The sequence below is a fragment of the Poecilia formosa genome, unplaced genomic scaffold (genome assembly GCF_000485575.1).
Source record: "Poecilia formosa unplaced genomic scaffold, Poecilia_formosa-5.1.2 Scaffold43, whole genome shotgun sequence".
NCBI classification, from domain to species: Eukaryota; Metazoa; Chordata; class Actinopteri; order Cyprinodontiformes; family Poeciliidae; genus Poecilia; species Poecilia formosa.
In genome coordinates this window covers 1,475,271-1,499,370 of record NW_006799982.1, presented here as the reverse complement: position 1 = coordinate 1,499,370, position 24,100 = coordinate 1,475,271, and the positions used below count along the sequence as shown (strand labels likewise).

Genomic DNA, 24,100 nt, shown 5'->3' with positions numbered 1-24,100 from the left:
TTTTTGAGCCTTCATTAAATCTTCTTCATCACCATAACCTGGGTCTCAGCGTCTCTCCTCACCACCAACCATACCACTTCATGACATGATGCAGTTTCAGGAGACAGTACTAGATATGTGCTGCATGCATTTATCTCCTCTGATGTGAGACAGTAGGCTGGATTAAACACTCTAAAATCCTCTTGTAGCACAGAGTAAGTGCTGCAAAAATGTCAGAAAACATAACATTTATTTGAATATGCATCTGCATGCAGGAACATGTCATGTGCAACGCGTACACGTCTCCTCCGCTGTGTGTGTGTGCGTGTGTGTGTGTGTGTGTGTGTGTGTGTGTGTGTTTGAGCGGTGGTGAGCGGGAACTAGTATCTGTTGGTGACAGCTGGCGAGCCCCTCCAGGAGCCGCCACTCACACATTCAGCTCTGTTGTCTTTATCTGCGATGAAAATGACACACAGTGAGTGGCACCATGACTGGCGCCTTCAGCTTGTCCTTTAATCAGCCTCGACCCTCGTTCTTAATTTCCACTCTCCTGAGCTCATGTCTCCTGCGCCACTGAAAGTCCTCGTAATTTCTCGAAAACAAGGCAACTTCCATAATTTAGCTGGATCCTTTTGCTTCTCTGTACGCCGCCATCAGACTGTCAGCTTGCAGAGAATTGGGTCTCCAAACTGTTGCTGATGCATCCAAACGGTGATAGAGGCAGAGCCACGCCGCACAATGAGTCTACCACGTAAAACCTCATGTGCTAAATAGCGGATTTGGACTTTCAGGACTGGTTTCTATTTATAGTTCAGAGGATTTGAAATGCAGTTACACGGAGGACCTCACATACGGTTTTTATTTTTTTAGCCTTAGTTGATATCTTACCGCCCACAACTTTCTATAGAAAGCTCCAGGTATAAAGTCAGGTAAGCGTGTTGTAGGTGTGTAGCTCTCGCTGAGTCTGAGAATGGTAGATTGAAGGTAAGCAGGGACTTTGCTGCTGTTGGAGCCTGCAGAGTGTTATCGCACACAGCCCTGTTTATGCTACCTACACTGATGGGGAGCCGCAAACCCCAAAATGTTCAGAGTCAAGAGCCACTCGCCTCCAACTTTATCCTTCTGCTTTTTTTTCCCGCACCCGTCTCTTTTTGCCTTCGCCGTCTTTTTCCTCTATCTTCACGCTGCATCTTTCCCTCTAATCTTCTCCTCTGTCCCTTTTTTTTCTTCTTCAGTTTTGGATCAAAGTAAGCCAGCACTAACTGGCAAGTACAGGCTCAAAGCTTACATTCCCACCCTTCAAAGGCAGTGCTTTGGTATTAGTCAAAGAAATTCAATGTTGCTTGCATTTTTGACCTACTGGGGAAAAAGTTGAATGTTACATATGCCATTTATCCATTTCTCACTTTCTGCCACAGACTCATCATTAGTCAAAGACACTGCTAAGCTAGTTATCTCTTTTTTTCCTTAATTTACTTTACCAAGTCTGCTCAATAATTCTCTTGCATTAAAACATCCTTTCTTTCATCTCTTACATGATCAGCTGCCAATATAAACTAATAACTTCTAATGTTATAAAAAAAAGGTTAAAGCTGACTTATGTAATGTAGCAGGCTAATAGCTAACAAAATCTTGCTACATTACATAAGTAGCTTGCTACAAGCTAATAATTATCTATTAGAATGGTTTTAAACAGTGATGTTTAATTCTAATCATGTTGGGCATTTGCACCATTGTTTAAGTTGTTTTCTGCTAAACACTTATTTTAACTAAAGTCAAAGACTGCAATTTGGTGCTAGCTCTGAGAAATAAGATCTAGTTTTATGAAGTAAGGATAAAAGAAAAAAGCAGTCAGTGTTATTTATTGTAAAAAAAATTAAGTAGTTTATTTTTTAAAATGTGAAAAACGTCTCTCTGAAGAATCTTCATGGAGAGATGGACATTTTATTAGCATTTGACATTTGAAATAAATTGCCGGAGGTGCATTTCCTTTTCAACAACAGCACAAACATAACAAAAAGCAGCAAGATACAAATCCAAAGTAGTAATTGACCAAAATCTAAAGTTTTCTGTGTCAGAGGAGAGCATGAGGACTGGTATGACTACAATAATGGCTGACATAAAGAAACTGTGATTTGAGTGACTTTTAACAGATTGTGTCGTGGATTCTGAAGTATTTTCATCCAGTTCAGACTTTTCTTTTTTTTTTTTTTTAACTTAACAAAAATAACTTTGACAGATACGGTTTACACTGAAAGCAGTGTATCTCTATGTGTCTCAGCCAGAGTTTGACTATGAACATCTGTGAGCCATGATGGATGATAATTGCTAATTGCTGCTGCCACTAGTCTGGAGGAACTGGAATCTTGTTTGGAGAATGCAGCTCCAAGTAGGAGCTTTGTGGAAATAGGTGCTGCTTTGTATAAGCAAGCGTTTAGGTACCCCTAAACGGCACATTCAGGGATTTCTCAAAGATACATCAAGAATCAAAGCTGCATTCCAGGTGCGGTTTTGATGAGGTAATAACATTATAACATGATGTAAAGTTTTAAAAAAGTTGATTTTATGTAATAAAAACACAGAGAGGAGCTTTGTTGTTTTCCCATGTACGGTGATTGGATCAAATGTTTGACTAACAGGTCACCAGTCCAGCTGGTCAAGCTTCCAGTCACAATTTAATTTCTTTGTGAATACTAAATCTAGCCTTTTTGATGTGACTTATACTGTAGGATTTATAAGCTAAAATGCAGTTTATATGTGAACTGCCCTTAGTAAAATCTTTATAGTCCATTCTCTGAGAGGATCTCCTAAATTATTTTGTTACGGTTCCAACTTCTAATTTTCTTTTATGTGATTTTCTCAGGGTGCCATAAAAAGAAGCAAAGTGCCTTAAAATGTGTTCACAGGCAACTTACGAAACCACAAAATCTTAACTTTTAGGTTGTCCACATTCTTTTAAGAAGGGCACAGTGATCTTAGTAAGTTTAAACACTTAATAATTACCTCGGAAAAAATATCTCGAAAAATTTTGCAGCCAGAAATCACTTCGCTAATCCTGACAGACCCAAGACAGGTTGAGTCTGATTTAATCCCAACTAGCGTGAAAGCAAAAGCTACCAGTAAAACTTCTAATATTAGTGAAATGATTTGTCTCATCCTTCTGGCAAAAAGTTATAATTAGTCTACAAACTTGAGTATTTTTTATTTTTACTGAGCTGCTGTTGCTGCTGACCTCCGGTTGTTCAGTGAGTAAACTTAACATGTGAGAGTGGCTATGCTCCAGTATCTGTGTGCATACAGTGCAGCCCGGTTTAAGTAGGTATTATTTCACACTAATGGCATCTTTAGCAAGGCCGTTTCTATGGCAACCGGGTTGCCAGGGTAACACTGCATGTCTCTTTGAGTTAGAAATGGCTTTCTGTATCCCTGACGTGCCTCTTTTCTGCGAGTCTCGCCTTCACTTTTTTTTTTTTTTTTTTTTTGCTTCTCGCCCTCCTCCTTCCACGACTTTTCCTTCTTTGACAGACCAGCTGCTGCCAGTCAGCAAGTCTTGTGCCGTGGAAGGAGACGCGCAGCGCAAACGCAAGGAAAGTAAGGAAGATGGCTTTGGCGTCAACGAAAAAAAAAATTAAAATGGGAGTGATAAGAAAGAACGGAAGGGTAAAATATTGAAATCGGAAGGAAATGATGAACAGCACTGAGGAAATAATGATAATGAGAAGCGGGAAAATTGAAAGAGGAGGGGAGGGCTACAGAGACACAGAGGGAGAAAGAAAGCTGATGAAAGAGACAGGGCGAAGTGATTGATATTTCCTCTGTGGCGCCATGTGTCTGTAGAACTACGTTGCCACACTTAGCAGCCTTTCTGATTTCACCCAGAGAGAGGGAGAGAGGGGAAGGGAGAGAGAGAGAGATGATGGATTCGGGAGAAAAGGGGCTGGAAAAAGTGCAACAGATTGAGAGAAACGCATGCAAAGACGAGAGGAAGTGGATGTACGGAGATGATTGCACAAATGAAAAAGCGACCAAGAGATTAATGCCTTGAGGAAAGTGGAGTGGGAGAGGAGACGCAGCGAGAGAAAATGGAGTGGAGACACGCTGAGGAGCAGCACGTCATGACAAGGTTCTGAACCGCGTGTCTCTCATTGCACGCTGCGCTTGACTTCAGCCTGCACTCTCACCCTGCGTGCTTGTAAGAGAGGAAGGAAGAACCGAAAAGGCAGAGTGCTGGGATGGGGGGGAGTGATGGATGGATGCAGAAGGAGAAGTGGAGGAAGGAGTCGGGGTGAACTTGACATAGTTAAAGACTCAAATGAACACGTCCAGCTGTAGATCAGCAGATAGGCATGAACTGTGGTGATCTGCAGCATGTAGTGTCGGAAAGAAGTTTGTATTGACTTATTATGGGCCAGAATTCCTTAAATAATGTTGGATACATTTTGGGTCACTCTCAGTGAATATGCAAATAAAATCAACTTGTATAAAAGATAAAAAAAAAAGAAAAGAACTGCATGCACAAGTTTGAATTTATTGGGAATATTCTCCAATCTACACAGTAAAAATTTCACATGCAGGCTCAAGTATGTCTCCACATGTTGCTTGTATTTCTGTAAGTCGCAAACAAACGCCACACATTTTGTTGCCTGAGCAGAAATTTGACCCCTGTTCTTTTCAGAAATGGCACAGTTCAAGTAAATTGATTGGGTTCCAATAGACAACTATTCCAGAAGCTGAAGATTTGCTTTCTCTCTCTATGTTCTCCGTGTTTCTGGAATTGTTGGCCTTTTGGAAAGTCTTTGGTTGTCCAAGTTTCAACCTTCTAACCCGAGCGGTCAGCAGGAACACCAAGACTGAAGCTGATCAGAAGCTAGACGATGCAGGAACACCTTTTCAGTCCACAATAAAGCAACATTTACGTCCCAAAGATGGGTAACCAAGAAATAAAGCACAGAGATGTGTTAGAATAACCAGTCAATGTTCAGACCTAAATCCATTTGAGAATCTGCAGAAAGGCGTGTAAGTTGATGTAAAGTTCTCCATTGAATCTGACTGAGCTTGATTATATATATATGTATAAGAATGAACTAAACCTTCTGACTGTGTTTGTTTAAGACTGGTTGAGATATGCCCCAAAACTTCCTCGACATTTTTCTTCAGCTCTAACTGCAGAGAAATGTTATTTCTACAGTATCGACTCAGGGTTACTGAATACAAATGATTTTCTATTAGTAATAAATATGAAATCCGATTATCTTTTTTTTTTTTTTTTCATTTCATAACGTGCACTACTACCACCAGAAATCTCACTGAAATACTCTGAAAGTTGTGTTTGTAGCTAAGTGTGAAACGGTTCAGGGCTGTTCTTGGAAATCTTCCCTCCATTTTTCTCCTCAGACTTTGTGTAACGAATAATCTCCTGAACACCCATGCAGAAGCACAAATGCACAGTTTGTGCACACCAGTTGGTTAGTCAGGGTTCAAGTCTAATTATGTCTCACGCTCATTCGGTTTGGTGGAAATTGACCCAAGTAGCGAAGAAAGCTGCTGTGTGTCAGTGATTAATTACCTACTTTGCTAACGAGCATAATCAACTCCTCATGGAGGAGCTTTTCATTAGGTCGCTGGGTCAAAGGTCCCATTAATTTCCACCCCTTCCTACTGTCTTGCTCGACTTGCAAGTTTTTCACTCAACGATCTGGGCGCAGCTAACTGGTCGGCGCTGCTCGCTCTCATGTCCATTATTCTCATTAAATTGAGCTGTTTCAAACTCATTATTTGCTCCGTGGGCTTGACTCCGTCCATTGTTCTCTGTCGTCATCTCTGCCACTCTGCGTTAGGGCCGGGGGTTGTGGGCCCGACTGTCATAATGTGAGCACTGCCGGAGCACCGAATGTAGCAGCGGGAGATTGAATCAGACAATTAACTGCGTCTTCCTTGTGGTGCGAAGAACGGCAATGGCAATGCAGCAGAAAAGACAGCTCGAGGCAAACTCTTGCTCCTTGTTTTTTCTTATATCTTAATGTGTTTCAGTGACTGTGTGTGTGTGTGTGTGTGTGTTTGTGTTTGTGTTTGCGTGTGCACATGTGGTTTACTGGGCATCGCGTTGCTTCCAGTACGTGTGTGTATCTGTTTGTTTGAGGCTGAATGTGTTAGTGAGACAAAGAGATTAATTTGTTATAATTAGACATTCAGTTGATGATTAGTGTTGCAGAATTGAATACATGATGTCTTTCAGAGCAGATAACAGGCCGCTCTGGTGTTTTAATGAATTTAGATTGTCGAGTGTTGATTGTTACATAACATAAATCTGTTTCGAAACAAAAGACGGGCTCAAATAGGAAAAAATAAAATGAAGTGCTTTGCGGAGTATCTTAAGTCGATATTGGGTTAAATCATGATGCAGGTGTTTGTCACAATTAGATGAAATATGGAAACACGTTTCCTTAAGTTACAGATCCCGAATATCCTTATTTTCCTATCATTCAGGGTGTCTATGTTGCTAAAATGAAGCGAGTTAGAGCTGTCCTGTGTTACGCCCAATGCTCTTCAGGCTGTTTAAGAATCATGTAGAGTCAGCTTTTTTTTTTGTAGAAACTGCAGATTGTGGTGTTGTGTTGAGTTGCAGCTATCTGAGAAAACAACAGCACAGTCCAGCTGTCACTTTGCTGTCTTTAGCATGTAAGGCAAGAACAAATAGCAATAGCTCAATGATCGAAAGATTTAAAATTGGAATCATAGATATATATATATATATATTTTTTTACTATGCTTTATTGAAAAAGGAATGACTAAAAATGTACCAAAAAGTACTAGCATACTATTAATATAAACATAAATGAGGTAGTTTTATAATGAACTCTTGCTTAGGTTTAAAAATGCCTCATTAAGTCGGTTGTAGGTGGAAAGATAAGTATGTCACACTGCTAGCGCCACAAAGCTGTGGAAACGGCTCCATCTGGGCCGTTTACAACAGACTTTAGAACATAACTGAAAAACGCTGGCACTGCCAACTCTGTGGTTTTATAGAAGTTTAAAATATTCGTAACATTGTGTAAATGCCACCGCATTCGGCTATGATGGAGCAATGATTATTCATGAGCAGAAATGAAGAGAAATTGGAGGTTAAGCAGGAGTTTACTTTTTAGACGAATAATTTAATTTAAAGTATAAACAAATAAATAAATAAAGCAGCTTTCTCTAACCCAGTTAGCTTTCCATCTGAAATATGATATATCAGATCGGTGTTTTGGCCAATGGCATGGCAAGTAGCAACGTGCCTGGGTATTTCAGCTGCAACGTATTTTAAATATTGTATATATATGCTGTTTGCTATCCACTAGGCAAATTTATCTTGAATAATTTGGAGTCACATTCCAAAAAAATAAAAAATAAAAAAATAAATCACAAGTAGGTAAATCTGCAAATGCTGAACTGCAAATAGGCAAGAGTCCACTGTACTTGATTGAATCAGGCTCATGTCTGGTATTATACTGTATTATTTACTGTAATATTTACCAATATATCACTTAAAATTAGGCGGAGTTCATCTTTGATATTGTAACAGAAACTCGTTTGCAGTTTTGCCTCAATTCTAAATGTATTTGAAAACTATTACTTGCTGGCCCTGTTAAGTACAAGTTATTATTATCTTTAATAAATTAATAAATTAGATCAAACACAAAAGAGTGAACCTGCAGCAGCTTGCAGCTGACATGTTGCACATTAAACACGTATTTATTGGCCTGTTCAGCCACTGAATTGACTAATATTTTATTTTTTTGTGGCCCAGTTATTAAACATCATGAGTCAGTTTACACCTCGAATTGTAAGGTATTTACTGAACAGCTTGCTGTCTTGCTGTTTTGTTTGTCTTATGTCGTTTATCCTGCTGAGCAACTGATGTCACTCGAGTTTCCAGGCTAAATGTAGATCTCTAAGAAACATGACTCAACATAAAAACTCAGCTGCAAATCAGCGATGGATAGCTGGATCCTTTGTACTAACTGTCATTTAAAAAATTGTGAAGTTTTGTGTGGCAGTTTGGCGGCTTTAAGGAGACAACAAGGGTTTGGTAAAGCATTCAAGCTTTTACTTTCTTCTGCTTTTCAAAGATGTACAGTTGCAGACTTGCGGATCTTTTTGCATTCATTGTCACATGCAGACGTTGAGTTGGTTGGGCGTGGCCAGCAGCAGTTTATTTGGACTTAAAGTGGCAACACGGCCTAAAGCAGCTCATTCTGAGAGAAACTCGAAATAGGCAAAAATCTCATTGTTTTAGAATGACTTTATTCAAGGAAACATATGAGGTCACCTTTAAATTGTGACTTATACGCCATTAGATTTTAATCAGAAAACTGACTAAAAGTACAGTTTGCTCCCTGCCTGGTAGTGTTGGTACTGAACTGATTGTAAGAAGATTTAATTTTTGAGTTTCTGATTTACCCATCATGGCCCGATGAAGCTGGAAAGGGGGGGTGAATAAGACTGTCATGACACTGTCATTAACATGACATAACACCTGTCATGAGCATGAATAAGCCTTCATGAATATTTATGACTGTTGTCATAAAGCGTCATTCGGTAAATTATGACACTTTTAATACAAAGTTGACATTATTCAAAATGTCTTTGCTATGACAACTTGACATTAACCAAGAAGTCATTACTGTTTAAACTTTACCTTTAATAACAAAACGTTACCTAATTTTTAAAGTGCAATCAGTAATACTTTTATAACAAATTTATATCAGTAATGATTTCTTGGTTAATGTCAAGTTGTCATAACAAAGACATTTTGAATAATGTCAACTTTGTATTAAAAGTGTCATAATTTACCGAATGACGCTTTATGACAACAGTCATAAATATTCATGAAGGCTTATTCATGTTCATGACAGGTGTTATGTCATGTTTATGACAGTGTCATGTCTGTCTTATTCACACCCCTTCAAATAAAGTGTTACCAATTTTTGAGTTTCTGATTTACCCATCATGGCCCGATGAAGCTGGAAACATTTAAATATTGTTGCCAGCCAATATTGCGGTGCAATCCTAGTAATTTTATGAAGCAGTCTGAAGTTTTACTACTGTTCATTAAAAATAGACTGAAAGTGATTCCTTGCTGTGGTTTTATATTTGCTTAGTTTGGAGTCTGTCTTGCTCATGCTGCCCACTCTGAAACATTTACAGACCAACCCAGTTTTATTTCCTCCCTAATTAAAAAGGAAGATAGTTTTTATGAGCCGTTGTAAGAGGCCACATGTCCTACAAGAGAAATTTTTACAACTTTTGTGTGTCACAATGTAAGATACTTCCACTTTATGTGCTTTATGCTGTATTATGCAGGTTTAGTTTTTGTACAGGAAAGAATGATCACCAATAAGGGAAACATTTCTAGGATTCACCCCATTTGATCAGTGTTTTGTGCAAATGAAACATTCTCACCTCCAGAGCTGATAACTGCGACGCCTTAAACTTTTAGCCATTCTCGTTTACCTGGAAATTATTCAAAGCATTGCTGGCAGCAAAGTTTCTGCGTGGCAGAAATAATCCCGTGTGTTTCCAGTGCTTTTTAGATAATATCTTTTTTGGCTTGTGTTGTTATTCTCTCAGGAAACACTCACTGGCTTGTGGATCTTATCAGCCTAGCATGCTCTATCGTTATCTACTATCTCATGTTCTGAGATCAGACTGTAAATCGCTGTTGCATGAATCACCTGCAGGCTTTTGAGAGGTTTCTTGTAAAGCAATATGTTTCACGGTATACTTCTTAGTGTATTTGTCATAAGCGTTACAGTTTGGGCTGCGCATGTGTGGATTATGCCTCGGTTGTCTTTGCTGCTGTGCACCAAATGTCCCCATGTGGGAAAATAACGAACGGAGCTCAGTTAGATGACAGCACATTCACTTGTTAGAATGGTCCAGTCAAAGTCCAGATCTAAATCTACTTTAGAATTAGTTTCAGTACTTGAAGATTACTGTTTAAAGACACTCCATGTGATCTGGAGCTACTTTGCCCAGAATCACGGACAAAAAAAAAAAAAAAAAAAAATATATATATATGTGTGTGTGTGTGTGTGAAAATCTTTACATTTACTCACAACTTAAGCACTTAAAACCACTGAAAAATATATTCAAGTCTGTACTTTTAACATCACGTCTAAGTTTTTCAAAGATCTTACTTCATATTAATGTGATTTAATTATTCCCTAAAGATTTGTACCACACATCAAGATCTTAAACACCACATTGGTTGACAGACATTTTATCTGTGTTTCAGAAATGCTGCCAAAAGAGAAACTTTATGACTTCATGACTGTTGCTGAAGAAGTTCAAAGAACTGATCTGGAAACAGTTTTCAGAATAACTTGTGTCAATGTCTGAGGCTGGTTTAGTCCTTTTTCAACCAGGACACTGAGAATGTTTCCCCCCTTGGTGTGAATGACTATCACACAGATGTGCTGTCAGAAGCCCAGCGTGAGAGTTTTCATTTCCCCATGCGGAAATCCGGCAGCACCAACAAGTAAAACACTGGTCGGCTGTTAAAGGAGTTTAGTGTGTGGTGGCTCTGCAGGTGCCCTCTGGAATGAGTAATAATTTTCATTTTTTTTTCCCGGAAGCGGCTATGAACAAAACATACCGCCAGCAGTGTGGAGACTCTGTGAAGCACAAAGGCGACGCAACCAAAGATGTTAGTTTCAGTCGGAGATTTGTGGGGAATGTGTTGATAGCGGCGTCGTTATGCCGAGACATGCTTTCCCTTTCTCACCTGTACCAACTTCATGCTGCACACTTAATGTAGTGTGCCTATAATTAGCGGCGTTAAATGATTCACAGAGAAAGAAGACAGAATGCTGTCCTCCAGGCACCGCAGAAAGAATAAACTAATAACGTTTTTGAAAATAAATCACACTTTAAAAGGTCTTCTGCATTAGAAACTCTTAGTATTGCAGCTACGAGTTGTTTCTGGTGGTTCAGGTATGGATTCGAAAAACAGTCTAACATTTTCGTAAAATACTCAATGTGCATTTAGAGCTGAGTGTTTGAACTTGTCCACAAAACTTAAATGGCAAATTGAAAAAGAACATAGCCATCTAAGGAAATATTAAAACATTTCTCCTGCATCAACGTCTGCGTTTAACTTTCACATTTTTAACTTGTTTTGTGATGTGCAGCATCATTTAAAGCCTTAAATAAATCTGAGGTTGCAGCAGATTTGTCTCAGCTGTGAAGACAGTAGCCACATTGATTTCAGTCATTGCGACTATTTAGCATTGTTAGTAGACATATGGAGCGGAGGATGTAACCTGCCATTCCTGACACCGGTACAAATCTACTACCGCCACCTGAACCAGCCACCCACCAACACTGACTGAAAAGGTAGAAACCAGCATCTGCTGCTGCAGGCTGAACATTACGACACTTTGGTTGTCTTTAAGGTGCCATCGGTAGACAGAAGACTAGTGTGCAAACAGCTTCTGATGTACTTTTGGCTGTTCTCCTTGTAAATAAATTGTAAAGTTTATTCACGTTACAATGTGTATGCATGTTATTTTACACGTTTCTGCATATTTTTTGACATTTTATGAATTAGAGAAAATCCATAATAAATTCCAAACTTAAGCAGCTACCCCAACTGACCTAATTTAAGTAAAAAATAAAATAAAATAAATAAAAAGTAGTGGATCAAGTAGTGGAAAACAATAGTAACATTTTTAATGAAAATATTGACATGGTAGTTTTACATTAATGCATGAACATTTGCATGATGAATGGCAATAGATTGTGTAGTAGTAATTCTGTGTGTCATAGTTGAAGAGGTAAATCCTCTACGTAGTATAACTAGTCTGCCTGCTGATTAAAGTTACTGCCTTTGCTGCTTGAAATAAAATAAAAACTTGTTATTTGAACCTCAGTGTACAAAAATAAACGATGCTTTATCCTGCTGCTTTCCAGCTAAAACATAACGGTGGTGAAAAAACTATTAGATGCACTGCAGGTTTTTAAAGTTTCCTCACTTATTGGATCACTGTCACTTCTAAGAACACAAAGACAAGTTTTAGGCATAAGCGTTCTTTGTCTCAAAATGCTCACTTTCTTTAACCTCCCGTTTCATCCCTGAACACCATTCTGGGTCACACACCCGCTTCCGCTGCTCAGGGCGCTGACGGTGTACGATGCAGGGCCGTAACTGCAGTTTTCAAGGACCTAAAATTTTTATAAGTATGATTTTAAGAACATAAAACTTGAAAGGGGGAAGTTGCCCTTTATTTCCCCGTGCAGACTCCTCCTGTTATTTTAGTATTTTGAAATAAAGTTGTTTTGGTTCGTATGGACGGTCACTTGAACGGCCTTTGTTCAAGCAAGAAGTCGTGGAATCAAATCAACAAAAATCTTTCCGAATTTCAACTCAGCGTGACGTCCCCTTTACGCGTTCTGTTGCGAAGGTTCTGATTAACACTCGTAGACCCGATTGAGTAACACCACGTCGAACACAATGTGCTCTGATTGTTCAACCTGCAGCAACGGAATACAAATCAAAGAATATCAGCCGCATTAATGTTACAGGATGAAAATCACTGACCAGAAGTGGCTGCCGCTGATTTAATCGCATCTATTGTATTTACGCACGCCACACAATCATAGTGAATAAAAAACAAAGACAGATTTAACAGCATCGACACTTCATAGCTGAAGATTTTCATTATATGGGCTATCTTCATTAACTGAGACCTAAATAAATAAATAGTGTTTCCAAATATTCCCTTCGTTTGTCATTTTTCTGTCGCTTAGCATATTTTACATTATAAAAAGCAGCTCAGATTCTGACAGCGTGAAAAAGTTGTGCTTTTTAGCTGTGTTTCACCGACACTTTTTTTTTTTTTGGCCCAAAAATAATGTTATTAACTCTGTCGGACATTAACGGGAGCTTTAAAGTAAAACTAACAATTAGAAACGAAAACTTGCTCATTTATTATTAAATCGCTGAGTACAAAATGAATCAACACAAGATGCTATGCTTCATTGGAAATGTGAGGCTGAGGCAGGTTGGGCTTAAATGGAGCAGGAGTGGCAGCAGCAGCAGCAGCAGCAGCAGTGCTCAGGCTGTGAGGAGGAGAGGATGAAGATAAAAGTGCTGAAAGAAGAGTGTAATGAAGTGGAAAAAGCCGAGTGTTGGAGGGAAAGATGTGTGCACTGCCATCGGATGGGAGCTTTTTTCCCCCACCCCTCACTTTTTTTTATGTTTGTGTTTGTGAAGCCTTGCCTCTGTGACTTCTGAGGGTTGCTTGCCTGTTTTCTCAAGTAAGTCTTTCTCCGGCTTTAGCAGCCACCCCCTCTCACCACCTCCCCCTCTCCCCACCCCCAATCCTTCTCTCCATCAGGGGTTGTCGAGCACTGGGCCGAAATGTCGCTCTTCTTCTACAAATCTAATTGGAGACAGGCTTTCTTTGGCATGACATGGAGATGAGTTGCCAAATCCTCTCAGCCCTCCCTCTGGAGGATCGCTCGGCTCGGCTCAGCTCTCGTGCGGCGCCGCTGCACACCGATGCAGCAGCTGCGGCGGCTGCGGCGGGCTGATCACGTGCCCTGAGAGGTGTCTGTGACAAACGAAGGAAAAACTCACTGTCCTAATGGGTTTAAATCAAGCAGCAGCCCCTGACTCGTCTCTGGCAGGCGTGTTTCATTCTAATGCCTCCTGCTGAGAGGATAAGACGCTCGCTCCGTCTGGATCATCTGGGGGAGGGGGGGAGGAGGAGGAAAAAACAAAACTTTGTGTATATTTACACAGATGACTGCGTGCATTAGCATGTGGTTATTTCTGTCATCCGCTGGGATCTCCAGTGAGTTCAGTGAGAGCGCCGGCGTTAACCTCTTAACTGGAGGTCATGCTCGCACTTTAGGCTGCAGATCAGTACGTCAGGGAGCAGGAGTGACACACAGAGGTTTGTTTTACTTAGAGAGCTCTCGTGGCTTATCTGCACAAAGGTTGAATATTGCTCCTCGAGTGATTCACTCTCCCACCAGCTGCTCTGAGGAGTGTGTGTGCGTGCGTGTATGTGTGTTGTGGGGAGGGGGATTCACACAACTGTTGCAGGGTTTGTGCAACTATTTTGAGAATGGTGGGCTCAGGCTGAAACATGAAAGCAATGTTTGATGTGTCTCACGATCAGCAAGAAAACAAAAGATGCATAAAGGCAGCGGGGAAAATGATACAAAGAAACATGACAGCAATGAATTAACTGGCCCTGACTCGCCACAGATAAAAGAGTAGTGGAATCTGAGATGCTGGGAAGATCTTTGTGATCAGATAGTTGTTTTATTTTTATTTTTATTTTATATTTATATCTTTTTTGCTGTGATCTTTTTGTTAGGTTGACTGTAATAAACAAAGACAAATAAGTCGCAGATGAATTCCAGCTGAATGCTTTGCAGTTCTTCAATGAATTTATTGCGGCTGAACTAATCCCATTAATTTTAGTTTTTTTTTTTTTTTTTTGGGTCGCTTTTTAAATTGTCGAAGCTTAAACGAAACAAAGGTTAATAAAAATGAAATGCTGAACTGGAGGAAATGCGTTCTCCTGATGTCACATTAGCAGTTTGGACTGTTTGTAGAGTAAAAGCTACTCAGATTACCAAAAGTTGGACTATAACCATTGATGGATTTAAAAACCAATCAAAGTACTTTAAAATAGATAATAAACATGCAAGTAGTCAATGCAGAGACTGTAAAACTGTGGTGGTGATAAGCTTGCTTTATGGTCCCCTTCAACACTTTTTATGAGATTTTAAATTTTTTTTAGCAACTCTTTGTTCTGTTTAGTAAGATCAGGGCATTGCATTAATTAAATTAAGTTATGAATTATTTATGTTATGTATTAGGGTCTTATTAGGACCGAGGGAGAAATGGTCCAAGCCTGTTTTTTCTTCATATTATAGAATACTTTTTCGGAAAAGGTTTGTTTACTTGTTCTGAAAGGTTGATTGCGACTGTGCTGTAAATTTCTCTGTGAATTTTAAGGCCAGTTACTGAAATTAAAGATTTGTTTTGATTGTGCTGAAGAAAATGCTGCCATCCAAGACTTGTTATCTGCATTTCAAAAATGCATTAAGTAGATTATTCGGTCATGTGGCAACATGGGAGCTCTGCTTCATCACCATAGCTTTGGAAATTTTTGCAGTGTCTTGATGACATCACGAAAATGGCCATCATGTAAATGGTCACGTAATGACTTGTACTATTATCTTCTATTGAACAACTCACATTTGAAGCATTGATACTTTTGATAAAGCTGGATTTCAGGCTGGATTCCTGTAATTTATCCTCACCCTCTAGTGTGGCATGCCTGATGTGTCTTAAAGGCAACAACTGCTAAAGGCTCCCAATGTGTGCTTCCCTAATAAACATCAGACCTAAAATCCAACCTTGTGGAACTCCCACGTTTAAATCTTAATGAGCGTTGTCAGTCTTCACAAGAAAACTTGACTATTTTTGTGAATGATCACTGGATCATTTAACTGGCTGGAAATGGGTTTTTGTCTCAAGAAATGAAAAAAAATAAATAAATAAATAAAAGAACCATAAAACTCAAACACTGTGCAGAGCATGGCGTGACCTGCAGATGTGTATATTCATTCAGGTTTTATTTAATGGAGCATGATTAATATTAATTTTTCCAGCGAAAACAAACTGCTAATGCGGGATTATGATGTCAGTCAAATCTGATGCAGACAGATGTAATCAAACACAGCAGCTTGGTCTTTCAGCGTCATTAGCTAATTAGATTAGTCTATGAATCTTTTAAAAAAGCTCAGTTTACAAATCAAGTCCCCACTGTGAAAGCTGACTGAACGCCATCGAAGTTTATTTTTAGCTCTCCTCTAGCCGCATGTCTCCCTACCACAGTGCTCGTCTTTAAGGACTTTCTTTAATGCATGCAGGTTAAAGGCATAAACAAAAGCCAACCCAGTGCACCAACATTCTTTAATAAATAAAATGACTAATTATTTTCTCTGGCAGCCCCGTTGAGCGCTTTTCTTCTCTGAAGAAGTGCAGAGGCCGTTCGACACACATTTAATACATGAGCGTGGCTTCTGCAACAGTGATGGGAAGCCAGCAGGTTTTGTGGAACAATGTATTTCCAAGGATCTTCAGTAAACACATTCTCTGCTGAGCCTCATTCAGCAGCTCCTTGAATGGCACTCCAGCTCGATGTCCAGAAACCCGAACACGGGTACTTTCTCCACAAAGGCCACCATCGATCATGAGTGACTGGATGTCTCTTTTGCTCTTCCTGCAGTCAATAACAATGGCCTTTGTTTTTGTGGTTTTGAGGAGCAGGTTATTGAGTATGCACACTCTGAAACCCGCTCTCTCTCTTCTTGCTCAAGATTAAGCTGACTATTATTGAGCCATCCAGAAACTTTACGATCTTGTTGTTTGTTTTGTTGTGAGGAGTGGCGACACAGTCATGTGTGTAGAGGCTGTTGAGGAGTGGGCTGAGCACACAACCCTGTGGTGTCCCGGTGTTCGGTCTGAGAGCAGTTGAGGCGTCGGGATCCAGTCTGATTCTCCTGGAGCAATCTGGCAGGAAGTCTATTATCCTACCACGCATGTTGATGTTGGAACTTCCAGATAGCCAGTCTGGACACCAATCGTTGTGGGAGGAAAAACTGGATGGAAAAGCAGTTTTTACATACATGGATTGATCAGCTCTACCCTGGAAACTTGGAATAGTGCTCAGACGTGTTTCAAAAATGCCATCTCATAAAATGAAGATTGTTCCGCATGCAGACCAGTTTGTTTGCTCTGCTGGCTTCAAGTGGGCGTGAAAGACTCTGGGTGTTAAATTGGCTTGTTGGCAGTTCAAACCCGTCAACCACTGAAAACATTTGGTGCATAATGAAATGATAAAATCCATCAAAGGAGACTTTGGACTGCTTAGCGAGCGAAATCAAATTTCCAAATGCAAGAGAAGAAATATTTTAGCTGGAAAACTACATTTTTCTACCCAGAACTTTTCATACACTGATCATTGGAATAGATGTCATATTATTTTGGGCTTTCATATTATTTGAATTTGTCTTGATTTTTTTTTTTAATTTCTGTAATCTACACAAGGTCAAATATACATATACAGACAAATATACATCCTCATTTTTGACCACAATTTTAATCAGAAATGGTGAATCTTATTTAACTTTGTTGGTTTTCAACCCTGCCGATGTTGAAGAATTTAGAAACGGTTCCACTTCATTCTTCCATTTGGCAAAAAAAAAAACGAAGCTTCTTATTGCAGCTCCCGTTTCAGAAAATGGCTAAAGGGCGAGTCCACCTATTTTTTTCACTACCTTGAGCATCTTTAATCTGCTCTCGATTAAAAACATCAATACTTAGACTCTTCAGACCTGGACTAGATTATTCTACACTGAAAGTAGAATATTCGAAACCTAGTTTGTAATTTGTGAAACCTTTATTTAACGTTAATTCTAAAAGATTTCTCAGAATTGGAAGCTGCAATCGGACATTCATCGAAACTTAATTTGCAATGCATGGAGAAGGGATTGATTAAGCCTCCCCAAAGCCTTGAACTCAACCCTGCTTAAAATCTGTGGGGTAAACGTTTGACCGTTCACAGAAAGCTAATTTGTGAGTAGACAGAGGCATACACACAAAGAGTGAAGACAAATTACTTCTTTTTTTTTTTTTTTCCCCTCTGGACTCTTGATGGAATATTATATCAAAAACAGACAAGCAAGCGAGGAGGCAGGCAGCTCCACTAAATGCTGCACACAGACTTTACAACAACCATCCCTTCACACCCCTGTGACACGAATTAATGGAGCCACAGGCCATTATGTAAAAATGGAAGACAAAGAGAAAAAGACAGGGCAATGTTGGAGGAGTCAAATGAAAATGGAAGAGGAAAAAACTCGCACCGATGTGAATAATAGATATGACATAAAATAGGGTTATTAGGACGTGAAGAAGAAAACAGAATGTGACAATGAATAGCTGCAATTTTAGAAAGCAGTGCCCTCACAATAGCCGACGAATGGCAGGTTTGATTTCATGAGTGATTACATCGTACATCACTCACGTTTGGAAAGAAGACGCAGGGAAAAAGTGAGATCAAGACAAAGCAGGGGGACATGGCACTGAAGGGGAAATGATACTGTTTGAGTAAATTAGAGAGTACAAAGGACATAGACTGATTCAAACCAGCTAAGGAACTAAACAAAAAGCTGCTCTTTGCCTGGATCTCTGGATATTACAACCCTGCTTCAGTGAGGATGGGTCGTAATGAGGCATTTTGTGAGATTTTGAAGGAATGGTCTAGATCAGACATATCACATTACATTATTGCCTAAATCTCAATAAGAATTTATGGCAAGAGTTAAAAGGCGACGTTCAGAGACGATCTCCATCTGTGTGATCTCTCAAACATCCGGCAAACTCTAGACAATTTGAATTAGGATCAGACAGGGAGCGCTTCACACTTTTAGCACATTTATGACGGCACAGATTTCAAAGCTTTAGCAGATCGGGCTGCTCAGACTGATTAGGCAAAACCGATCATTTTCAATGGCAGTAAAAATCACAACACCTCCAGCCTTTTTTATTCTCTAGTAGCCAGGGAGACGTGTGAACAGACAACAGGCAACAGATGGAAACCTAGATTTGTGACATGGTTAAAGAATGGCTGAATAATAAAGGGTGAGATAAGGTGCACATAACACTCATCAGTGAGTCATTCAGACGTGCACCGCTGGAGGGAAATGCTTAAACAAGTATGACTTTTTCAAAGCAGGTGTGAGTTAGAGGGTGAACGGTGCGCCGGCTGCCAATCAACGTGAGAATGCATTCATTACCTCCTTTAACAGAGTGGAGTGTACGCACCGCCATGCTGCCAGGTTGGATAATGTGTCAGGGTTCGGCCGGCACATACACACGCTACTCAGACAATTATTTCCAACACTGCCAGTATCTCCACCGTGATTTGACAATGATAGGATATAACCATATCATTAAAGCGGAAACTATGGAACACGTTCATTCTTTCCCCTGTGGGAAAACGGCGGATGAATGGGAAGATATAGGCTGACATCAGAGCAGGGGTAAATGCATTAGTCCTACCCTGCTGCCTTGATTGATTGATTTATAAGTATGTGTGTAGGCAGAGGTCAATATTTAAAAGCCGATCCAACACCTCCCTCCGTCTTTGTCACCTCTCAGCAGTACGTCTTGTTCTGTACAAACTGGGAAACAACTGACAGGATGAGTTTCTTATTACAGCTTGTCTCTTTTGTCGCCGCTGGTTATTTGCATTTCTAAATAACAAGTGTGGACATCTTCATCCCCACAAGTTTCCTGGCTGTTTGGAAGTGAGTTACTGACCTGTCCTTGATGGTATTTTAGAGCCAAATGTTCTCCCCGAGCGAAAAGAAAACATCTTCCATTGTCTCACAAGGAGAATGACCTTTTAAAAAAAAGGTTGATGTCCGTGAATCAGACGCCTGAAAATACAAATAAAGAGTCTTGGAAAAATAGTCGTAGTTAAAACTGTTGAACATTGTGTAAAAATGTACAACAGTTAAAGAGTTGTGCATATTTATCATTGCAACTGTAAATAAGATGGGTGTGCTTTGTTCCAGTTTTGTGTGGCGCACATAGGAGGTGTTAGTAATGAATAAAAACATAAAAAAAGAGTGGCATTTGAATTCCCCAGCCGAACCTAAGCTTTATAGAATCACTTTTGCTGCCGTTACAGCTGAAGTTTTCATAGTTCATCTTCACCAGTTTTTTTTTTTTTTTCTGCCAGTTTTGACTGGGTGGAGAACATAATAGCAGCAATCTTCGTTTGTTGGCTCAAATTTAGCTCTGTCTGACCAAATCATTCTAACACATCTGCATGCTTTGATCTGCGTTGTTTCTCTGGCTTCATGGTTGGGGCTGATTTCCTGCTGGAACAGGAACCTCCTTCCCAGTCTCAAGTCTTTTTGCGGCCTCTTGACAGGTTTCCTTCCTTGAGAGTTTTGTATTTGTGCTGCTTTGGATTTTTCTTGAAGGGTGAACTGGGCATAATCTCACACCTGAGCTAGTGTCATTCTAGTTATTAGTTAGAAAATCATGAGATTTGCTCATTGCCGTGGTGGCAAACTGTTCCTTCCGATACAAAGTGATTGAGCCAGGTTTTACTATGGGATATCAGGCTAGCAGTGACTTAAACATGTACATCCAACTTTGCCATTTTTATTCGCAGCATTTTAAAAAGCATTTATCAATTCTCTTATCACTTTACAATATTGCACTGCTCAGTGTCGGTCTATACCGTAAAGTTCCAAGAAAACACATTGAAGTATGTGGTTGTAACTTGGCAAAAACTCAAGGGTTAAGAATACTTCATCAACCAAATGTTTACTTTAGTAAATGTCAATTTATGTACTTTAATATTTGACACGATATGTGGAGCAGGATATTGCTTAAATGACTAAATGTGTCAAACTGTCTCACATTGAACAAACAGAAAAAAGCTCAGTCATGCAAGACCTCCTTTGTTTCTGAGGCTCTCAGGAACTGGACATGCTCCACAATTATCCATGCCCTAAACCTTCTTGCTCTCTCCCATGTTGTGTGACTCATGACCTTGTTTGCTGATTGGTCCCATGTCTCTGGTTTCCAGGACGACCACTCCATGTTCTTCCAGTTTGGCCCCTCCATCGAGCAGCAGGCGTCCGTCATGTTGAACATTATGGAGGAGTATGACTGGTACATCTTCTCTATCGTCACCACATACTACCCTGGGTATCAGGACTTTATCAACAAGGTAAACGCACAAAAAGACGCTTTGGCGGCATCCTGCAGCAGTAACTGTTGTCTTTTCCTTTTTGCAATCCAAGGAAAATCACTTAAAGTTTATTCTTATCTTCCGTTTTATGGGATTCGTTCTGTCAGGACTGAGTTCAGCTACTGAAATGGTCTGAAGCTCATCTGTCTCCAGGCACATATCCTCTGGTTTTGAAGCCCTAATTATCAGCATTTCAAAATGATAAAGTTTGTCAGAGTTTGCTCCAAGTGGATAGCTCTCTCCCGTTTCTCTTCGCTTTAATGGAGAAGGCTTAACATGCCCTTCTGAATGCAGCTTCAGCCTGCTTATCTCTGAGGCAGGGAACAGACCAGTTAAAATGAAAAGGGAGAGCATGAGCTCCTGAATAACTTAGAACATCTGAGAGACACGACAAGGTTACTGAAAGTCATCTAATCAAATTTCATAGTGATAGTGCGGCAGTGTCAAGCATCTTTGCTTTGAATATTAAAGCAGTGAGCCATTTAAAAATGGAAAAATAAGAATATAAAAGAAGAAGCTCGTGTTCCTCTGATGAGCTTTTTTTACAATGGTCAGATTCACTTTGTATCAACTTACTAATTCAGAGGCATGCAAAAGTTTGGACACCTCTGGACAAAATGTTTTTTTTTATAGTTGTGTGAGTAAAATTGGGTTTTCTAAATGCACACAAGTACCAATAGTTTTAATAAGACAAAATAACCCTTTTGTACTCCTAGTAGCATGGGCTTGTCTGACTTCCCTATAGTATCACAGCAGAAAGTACAAATATTATACTTTTACATGACTTACACAAAAATTAAACAAGTCGTCTAATTACTTTTAGCTTAAAAAAAAGCAATAACTAGTCCTACTATGTAGCGTTCCTGCAATATTGCATATTGACTATTGCAATTAAAATAATGTTATCTACATTTTTTTTTTAAGTTTTATACATGACCTTAAGCAAGAATATAGATTAAAAACCTGAGTAATTGAGCACTTGTAAAGAGCGTATTCTGTGTAATATTAGACTTTCTTATATCAAATGATCTACCTAACCTGTTTTATTCAAAAGTGTTGATTATTCTAAAACAAATCTATGCAAATCTTGAGCCCGGTAATCGGTCCTGCCTCGGCACACTTCAGCAAAATGCATTTAATGTGTCATGATCCATGTTTCTGTGTGTTTATTGTTGAGATTTTCTGTGTTCAGTCCTGTTTTCCTGTGAGTCTCTGTCCTGTCCTCTCCATCGATTGCTTCCCAGGTGTGTCTCATTCCTTGATTACCCTCCCTGTGTATTTAAGTTCACCTGTTTGTCTTTGTCTCCTGTCGGATCCTCGTCTTGTGAACCAGTCTGTTTCCCTGTGTTCTTTGTGCTCCCCGTTGTTCTGTACCTCGACATTAACATTAAATCGCCATCATCTTCATCTTACCTGGGTCTCTGCGTCCTCTCCTCACCACTACCACCACCACCATATGACATCATGTGACTTTTTACAGCTATGCGTCTTTCTTGTGAATGCAGGAAAAGTTCAGTAGCTTGAGGAAAGTATGGAGCAAGAGACTACCTGGCTCTTAAATCGTTTTAAACCTTGTACACCTTTTAAAACTTGGCATACCAGTAATCAGTCCTTGTTGAGCATGTAATGTTTTAACCAGTGGCAAAATGTATTTTTGGGCTCTTTGTTACCAGCAGTCAGTCACAAAGACACCATTTGTTGATTTTTCTTTAAATTAACTTATGAAAAGAGCCAGTTTAAGACAGAAAATAGGATTTCCTAAAGGTTTGATTGCCTCAAAACCCAGCATATTGTAGCTCAGTGGTGTCTGACTTTTTGCCAGGCAGACCAAAATCAGTTCAAGGATCAGGACATTTTATTAAAAAAAACTAAATTTGCTATAAACACAAGAATAAGCTTACTGTGAAAAGTTCAAGTTTTAGCTTCCCACTAATACAATAAACATGCAATATATTTCTACGAAAGGAACAAAATCAGATTTCTGTCGATGTAAATAATTGTAGAACAAACAAAATTGAAAAAGGTTGTGCTTGTTCGCTTCATAAAAAGAAAGGCATGCGATGTACTACAACTTTGATTGGATTGTAACAAGAGCAGCATACGAGTCAGTCTTTGTTCAAAACACTCTGTCTGCCTTTAGCTACGTTAATTTGAGGACATATCTGTGATTCTGTTTACTGTAAAATTAAAACAAAATCAGGAAAAAATGGAAATTTAAAGATAAATACGTTGTAATTAATTTTGTGCATCCAACATTTTCCCTCACTGTTTGCCTTATTTCCAGTCAAGTTCATCTCCCACCAGCTTCCTCCTCAGTGAGGGCATTTCTTATAAGCTGTCCAGGCTGTCTAAGCTTGACTCTTTGCCCATTTACCATCCCTAATTTCATGATTTACCAAGCTGCATACAAATAAGTTTTCTTCAATGTTTCTTCTTGACCATCTCACTATCAAATTCGTAGCAGCAAATTAGACGTCTTGACAAGGTTATTCCTCTCATTCACCTGGTCTGGCAGATGTGTCCTGTGTGCAGCTTTTTAGTGCAGACTCAGAAAAAGGGGAAGGACAATTCCGATTAATTGGTCGTGTCTACATCTGCACATGGAAAGTGGTAATTTGTTTATTGATTTAGTCACAAATACAGCATGCATAAAGCATGACACACAGACACAAACAGCAGAAATGAATGAATAATCACATTAAATTATGACAAAACAATTTCATCAGACCATAGTTTGAAATTCAGATTTTTTTTTCTTCTCTCCAAATTTTAGCTAGAAATTTTAAGTTTTATGTTGTGTGTGAGAAGCCAAGTGCTCACGTGGGCCCCCTGCTGGCAGGGTGTATGAACTGAAAGATGATGGCGCTCCCTGTTTAAGTTTAACATATACTGTAGTATTTTTGCACAGTACTGTTTAGTCCTGTTATGATAGCAAATTTTGCTCAAAAATAAATTGTCCCAAAAACTATTATGATAATCAAGAACACTGCCTTTTTGAGAGTTTTCAAGTAACATAATAATAATAATGATGGCATTATACCGTAAGTACACCCTCTCAAAATCAGTAAACTTTAATTTCTAAAGAACACTTTACTCTGGAACTGGAAGACATTTTAAATACCCCAAATAAATAAATAGAACAACTGAAGTCTATCTAAACAAATTTGCCTTTCAACAAAAGATACAATCATAGTCTCAGTTTGGGGAAAACAGGGAAAACTGACAGGACTTTTGTAAACAAAAACGCGCAAACTAGCAACAAATACTACATTTAA

At 39.3% G+C, this 24,100-nt stretch overlaps 1 protein-coding gene across 7 annotated transcripts in view; it reads left to right on the top strand.

Annotated features, from left to right (window-relative positions):
* The window catches only part of grin2bb (glutamate receptor, ionotropic, N-methyl D-aspartate 2B, genome duplicate b), a 122,151-nt gene that overhangs the window by 52,676 nt on the left and 45,375 nt on the right, over positions 1–24,100 (top strand). For all 7 annotated transcript variants that reach the window (XM_016671293.1, XM_016671292.1, XM_016671291.1 and 4 more), the window contains one exon: positions 20,661–20,804. In XM_016671293.1, the coding sequence (XP_016526779.1) occupies positions 20,661–20,804 (144 nt within the window). The remainder of the gene's footprint in view (positions 1–20,660; positions 20,805–24,100) is intronic.